This window comes from Uranotaenia lowii, chromosome 1 (genome assembly GCF_029784155.1).
Source record: "Uranotaenia lowii strain MFRU-FL chromosome 1, ASM2978415v1, whole genome shotgun sequence".
NCBI classification, from domain to species: domain Eukaryota; kingdom Metazoa; phylum Arthropoda; class Insecta; order Diptera; family Culicidae; genus Uranotaenia; species Uranotaenia lowii.
This window is the reverse complement of record NC_073691.1, coordinates 105,553,862-105,561,104: the sequence shown is the minus strand read 5'-3', so window position 1 is coordinate 105,561,104 and position 7,243 is coordinate 105,553,862. Positions and strand designations below refer to the sequence as shown.

The window sequence follows — 7,243 nt, the reverse complement described above, 5'->3', positions numbered from 1 at the left end:
GAATACGACGGCAAGGCGAACGATGACGACATGCATATGCATATATGTATGATTCCTCGTGTGTGTGAGTAGGATGCATGTAATGCTTCACGCACATAATGACATATCATCATTCAATGATCGATTGATGTCATCATCAATAGGAAGGTACATGGCAATTTACCAATTTCCAAGGGGCTATTAGAGGGCACATTCTGCAATTGCAGATATTAAACTTGGATTCTTACAGAACGGTATATCGGTACTCCACAAACAGTTGATCCATTGGGTACCGTAACTTGCGCATTTCGGGGACATACTTAGCGTAGTAGTTTACGGCCCCAAGGTAGGAACGAAGAGTGGGTACATCGTGGGGAGGGGGCATAGAAGCAATCGCTGCGGTTTTGTCCGGGTCGGGACGGATACCATCTCCGTCTAAGATCTGTCCGAGGTACTTCACTTGGCGCATATTGAAATTACACTTTTCGATGCGCACAGTGAACTCAAATTCCTCCAGCTTGCCCAAAATACGGTCCACGTTGCGGTTGTGCTCCTCCACGGTTCGTCCACCTACAATCAGATCGTCGAGATAACCGCAGCAGAGTTCCAAGTTGGCAATTATGGTGTCGATTATTTTCTGGAACGCACCGGGAGCCGATTTTACTCCAGGACTCAGCCGGGTATACCGGAACAATCCGAGATGGGTATTGATGATGAGCAGTTGTTGGTCCCGCTGGTCCACCTCGACCTGCAGATACGCGTCTGACAAATCGATGTGGCTGAAGAACTTGCATCCGGACATTTTTGCGAAGATGTCTTCCGGACGCGGCAACGGGTACTGATTGGGTTCGAGAACGGCGTTCAAAACCGTCAAGAAGTCAGCACATATACGGATTTTGCCTGTCGGTTTCCACACTGCCACTATTGGTGCCGCCCAGTCCGAATGGTCGACTGCTTGGAGGACGCCCTGACTTTCGAGCCGATAGAGTTCGTCTTCGACTGCAGCCTGCATGCTGTACCTTAACCTTGGTACACAGGCCCATACTCTCGGTGAAAACCTTTGGGAATTTCGTTTGCCAAAAGTGCTTGGATGATTGCGATGTCGTGTTTACTTGGTTGCAGTAAGCACTTATTGGTACGTCCCACAAGCCGAAAAGGTCTAACCAATCTGAGCCTAAAATATTCAGATTAAGATTAGCAGAAGCAATACGACACAAACCTGATTTTGTCACGCCGCCGATTTGTACCACGGCCCAGAACTCCAGAGCGAGATCGAGTGGTTCTCCGGAAGCTGTCCTCGCGTCACACGGTGCTTGTCCCAGCGGTTGTCCGAGTTGCCGCCAGTTTGTGTCCGAAATAATAGTAATATCGGACGCCGAATCTATCTGCAACCGGACTGGACAGTTGTTGATCAGAACTTCCGCATACTTTCTCCGCTGGTTCACACTTTTCACCGAAACAACTTTGCATGTTTTGTTTTTCGGTTGAAATTTCTTCTTCCCGGGGGTCTTCTTGAGGAAGCAGGTACAATACCCCTCCTTGTGCCCCTTCTTCCGGCAATCACGGCACTGATGCTCTCGGTACGGGCAATCTCGGTTGAAATGCATTCCCCCGCATGACCAGCAGGGGGTTTTGTTTGTTTGTTTGTTTGTTTATTTATAACAGTAGAGTAAGAATACAATATTCTTTTAATTTACTACTTTCGGCGTTCACATGAGTAAATATCATTCACTATGAGTTTCCTTAACTATTTACCTTTATCTACTATTTAAATCTTTTTTTCGGGTGGTTTTCGGGTGGTTTTTTGCAGTCTTGGATGAGGGTTGTTTATAGTTTGGTTTGGAAAAACTATGCTGTTGAATTGCGTTCACTGATGTTGCTGAATGTTGTTTTTCAACCAAACTGTTGTCCTGTTTAAGGTTCTCTAAACTTTTACACTCTTCAACCACTTTTTGCAGGGTAATATCCACGGTGTCGGTGATCTTGTTGATCAAGCGCATACGGATGTCGGAATCTCTATGCGACTTCAATCCACTGACAAAGATCAAGCACTTGAATTGTTCGTCGGTAATCTCCCTGATTTTCGCATCCACGCATGCTTTGTTCACCTTGCAGGAGTAGGAAACAAAGACTTCGCCGTCTTCCTTGATGGTCTGCAGGCATTGGTACCTGCGATGGAATGTGGATACGGGAGAACCGAAGATGGATGTGAGCGATAGCTTCGCTGAATTTTAGATCCCTCGAAAGCTGCGGTAAGATGAAGCTCGTGAACCGATCATGTGCGGCCGGGTTCAATTTTCGCATGAGTAGTCTGACCTTCGCTGAATCATCCAACTTCCCGACATCCTTGTCGAAAAGGTCCTCGTACCTTGAAAACCAGACGTCGAAGGTGTTACCGTGTTCCGGGTCGTAGGTGAATTCTGTGATGTTGCTAGATAGCGAGTCAAGAGCTATTTCGTCTCTGTTCAACTCCGAAATTGCTCGATGCGACGCTGATACCTGGTCGGACAGTTTTGCCATAAGCTGCTGCTGTTGTGACAGGATCTGAAGCAACAGACTGGAACTCGTCTGTTCCCCGGTGTTTGGCTGATGCTGGAACGGGTCGGGTATGGTACCTAACCTCCAAACCACTATCTGTCCAAAACGGTTTCCCGGCGAGTTTTTTTGGCAATTCGCGAAAGCGTTACTACGAACCTCGTCGCCACTTTGTTGTGATACGTAGTTAAAAAGGCCGCGTCGTACACAACAATAATTAAAACTTTATTAACTTGGATTCAAAACGTGGATATAAAAATAGCGTGTGAATACTTTGGCGGACAATTATATATGAGTACTATGCTATAGCTTCTTATTCTCACTTCCGTTTTAGGAGCATCAGGCTTCTGACAGTCCGTCAGTCGATGAGCCCCACTGATGATGATGGTTGATGATTGTGTCGTAGGGTGGGCCTCCCCCCAACACTAATAAATAAATTTGACTGGGAGCGAGTAAGATTTACCATGTTTAATTCTTTCTTTACTATGATTAGTATACTGCGGTTCGTTGAATTATTAAAAAAATGCAAAAAATTACTGTTATTGTAAAGTAACCGTGACTTCTTCAATTTTCAATCGATTTTGACAAATAATCACTTGAAATCTTCAGGTATCAGGTATCAGAATGGGGGTAGGCTTAATAGCGGCACGTTATCCAAACATACGGGAAAATTGTGCCTAGCCGTTTTTTATTCAAGATTTCATCATTTACCTGAGAAACCTGTAAAATCTATAAAAGGAAAAAAATAAATTCAATCTATTTAAGATGGCATAAAGCCTTTCCACTAGGGATTATTAGCATTAAAGCTCTTTTCTACATTCGGTAAGGAATGATAGAATGTTTTTTAAGTTTAATTTCTTAAACTCAGATTCGCTTATAGCGTAAGATCCCAGAGTACAAAAACGTTGTTCCATGCAGCTGGGCCTTTTCATTTTGCTTCATCCTGTCGAACAGCACCTCCTGTAGATAATTTCAGCGCCAGCATCATTCATGTCCGTGTGTGGTCCGTAAAGATTCTGCATCGATGAAATCGCCATAATAATGGGCCAATTATTTCCACCTTTCATCAAGTGACCAAAAAGTCGATCCTTGTATGTAGCTGAAGACGATCTCTCTCCCACGGAGCAAAACTATGGAAGTTCCGGTAACACAACCTGAAACATGCGAAACGGGATCGTTAGTTTTGATTTCTTCTGAATTTTATATTTACATACCTGTTGAACAATAATTCCACTGGGATTTTGCATTCCAGCAAATAAGAATGCCCTGGCGTACAAATTGTATCTGATAAACCTGCTGGATAGCTGAAATCGGAAGGATTTTCAGCCGCAAAAAAAATTTTTGCCGGCGCACCAAACAAACACCGTTAGTGTCAAATCCATCTACAGGACTTGCAGCACTGAACTACAACGCCAGAAGAAGATATAAGACACGTACGCCACAAACGTGGTAAAGTCACAGAGAACAGACATACAAGCTAGCTCACGAAACTTGTGTAAAATTTCCAACAATAGGTTAGAACATTTTTTTTTGTTTTTTGGCTGGGCCTTTTCGAAAACTGGCCACCTGAAAATTTGATTTGTAATTTTTGAACGGCACAATAGATGGCACTATTTCAAGTCAATTTCTAACGTATTTTTTAATGTCAGCATTTGAAATTTTACACACTTTTTGGAAGATTTTTTGTTCGAGCTTGTACGTCTGTTCTCTGTGGTAAAGTGTCTATAATAAGAGAAAAAAAAAGAAGGAGATATTCTGAACCACCCTGTGGTTTCGTCATTAGCCAAAAAGGGAAGAGAAAAGTTAGACGCAATAAACGTGTCCTAGTTGTAAAAGTATAATAAAGTTAATTAACCCTTATCCGCATTAGAGTGTCATTTTGACACTATTTCAAGTTTGAATGCTTGTAACTTTTTTCAGAAGCATCAAAATACAAAAATTTCTTCGGGGACCCTAAATACGGTACGTACGGTACGGTACGGTACGGTAGGTACGGTGGGTGGTTATTCGGACCGAGAGCGAAGCCGACAGACGAAATAACGATGCGTGTCGTGCATTTCTTGCTCTGTCGGCTTCGCTCTCTGCCCGAATAACCACCCACCGTACCTACTCGGAGAGCAATCAAACACGTTTTGCTGGACCGCTGCTTGTAGTTCTAGAAATTCAGGAATGATTTTACGTTTATAATTTTCATATTTTTGTGAAATCTTACAGCGTGAATTGTTAAACCTTACTAGAATGTAGATTAGATGTGCTTTCCAATGAATATACTTTTGATTGGTCCAAACAAAGTAAAAGCACTGCAAATCCGGGAACAACCTGACGGAGGACCACAAAAATAGATGAAATTTCAATTAGTGAAAAAATCGCGCAAAGTAGTTAAATTAGAAAAAATCCAGTAAATTCAATTTTTGTTGCATCGAAAATCTTAAGACAGCAAAATGTTAGAATTTCAATAAAGTTTGTAGTCATATTTTTTAAAACACTCTATCATCGCTCAAACAGTATTTACTAGCAATCGAATGAAAAGTAGGTTTTTCAGACCACTTTTTTGAACTTTTTGTGACCATTTCATTAAAAAAAATTAAAAAAAATATTTCTTTGTTCCATGATGTAGACATTAATTTCAGCTTTCATTTGCATAAGGCAAGTATTTTTTTGGACGTGTAACATATGAACTACAGCAGTTTTCCTAAGGCATGTTTTTTAGGATTTTTTTTCTTTCATGCTGAATAACAAGAAATCTAGAAGCTTCAGCTATATATAATGTTCTAAACATATTTTACTGACGTTACAAGCTTTCTAGTGATATAAGTTTAATTGTAATCGTTTAAATATAAAGAGAGTTATGACGATTTTAGCTTGGAGTGTCAAAATGACACTCCTAGTGCTGATTAGGGTAATGAAATCTAATGCGGATGAGGGTTAAATTATACAGTGCTCTCTTTATTCCCTTGCTAACCGATCCGGATTCCGTTGCCCTATCCGTTACAACAGTTAGTTTCAGTGGTGCCAGGTTCAGTGTTTAAACAATGTTTGTAGAGATATTGAAATGCGATATTTCATTTTTAATATTTTAGGTAATCAGGATTGGTTGTACCTCTGTCCGCGTTTTATAGTATAGTGTTTTGCGGTATGCTATTTTGGCGGTTTACCATTTGGCAAAAGGCCATAAAACGCGTCATGCCAATCGACGATTTGGCGGTTTACCATTTAGCAAAAAGCCTTGTTTGGCGATGTTTTTTTTTTGCGGTATGAGTCTTTCCGCGCTTTGTCTTTTTGGCGATGCGATATGCAACATTTCGCGGTAAGATATTTGCTCAGAAATATACTGAGCTGAACCACTGAAAGGCAAACCGCCAAAAGGGCCATATGCCAAATGAGAAACCGCAAAGTGTTACAAACCGCCAAATGGTAAACCGCCAAACAAGTTCACACGCGAAATATCATACCGCCAAAACGAATACCGCGAAATGGTTTACCGGGAGCTGTGATACAATCATCAGGATTTAATTATGTTCAATTATTTAAAGATGTCCATGGAGCGGTCTGTCATCTGGTTGAATGCTGCTTGGTATCGAATTAATATTCTTATAGATTTAATGTTTAAGTGTTTTGTTTATAAATATTTTCATAATGTGTGCTGATTTTTTGTAAAACCCTCTGGCATCTCTGAGTCGCGACTCGGCAAATTTTTGACGTGAATTTGACATAAAACATGGGCGGTATGGGTAACGGTTCGAGATAATTTTAACGATTATGAAAAATGGAAGTAAATCGTTTAAACCATTTGTTCACCGTTCCAGGTAAAATCACTTCTTCACATGAACGTTCATGTTTTGTTCTTATCGTTTTCAAAGAAAAGTTTAACATAATAGCTACCTTTACAGAGACAATCACACAACCTGGAGCTGTAGATGTATCATATAGACCAGTGGTTTTCAAAGTGGTCCCTACCGCCCTCTTGGGGGCGTTGGGAGCTTCTAGGGGGGCGGTGAACGCAACTTTAAAATTTGGGGGGCGTTGGAAGGGCTAAGGTTGGCGGTGAGTTCATTTTAAATTACGAAACAACTCAGAATTTATATAACAACGAGTAGGCAGCGATGGAAAAAAATCGCTTCTAACGATTTTGAGCAGCGAACGACCAACGTTCGGACTCGTTCAAATTGCTGCTGGCAGACGACGCCGTGTGTTCTGCTTATGTTGCATGGAGAGATCTCAGAGAGCGACGAGTGACCAGAGATTCGAAGATGCAAGAACAGAAAAAATCCTGTTGCGTGCACTCGCAACGCTATCCCATATCTTCTATATGGCTTGTTGCATGGAGAGATCTCAGAGAGCGACGAGTGACCAGAGATTCGAAGATGCAAGAACAGAAAAAATCCTGTTGCGTGCACTCGCAACGCTATCCCATATCTTCTATATTAAGCTTGCCAGATTGCCCGGATTTATCCGGGTTTGCCCGGATATTTTATGCAAAATTTCGAGAAAGTCCGGTCCGGCCCGGTTGCCCGGATATCGTGAAAAAAGTCCGGTTATTGCCCGGATTTTTTCACAATTTTCACAAAGAAACCAAAAAAAAATCAAAGTTTTTGAGTAAGTTTCAGCAAAATCAATTAACGGTATGGAAATTTTCAACGGTTTTTTCAAATAATTTCGCTAATTTACTTTTATTAACCTTTAAATTTTTAAGTGTTCCAAAAACTTTGTGGAAGTCTTCAATTATGTT

General features: G+C 41.3%; 1 protein-coding gene across 1 annotated transcript; it reads right to left on the bottom strand.

The window, feature by feature from the left end:
- Nucleotides 1–223: 223 nt before the first annotated feature.
- LOC129737751 (uncharacterized protein K02A2.6-like) lies at nucleotides 224–781 on the bottom strand. The gene has a single exon (XM_055728913.1). It carries the CDS (start codon nucleotides 779–781, stop codon nucleotides 224–226), a length of 558 nt encoding a protein of 185 aa, XP_055584888.1.
- Nucleotides 782–7,243: the final 6,462 nt, after the last annotated feature.

Excerpts from the sequence above, each read along its gene's own strand:
- LOC129737751 (XM_055728913.1), bottom strand. The coding sequence starts at position 781 with ATGTCCGGATGCAAGTTCTTCAGCCACATCGATTTGTCAGACGCGTAT.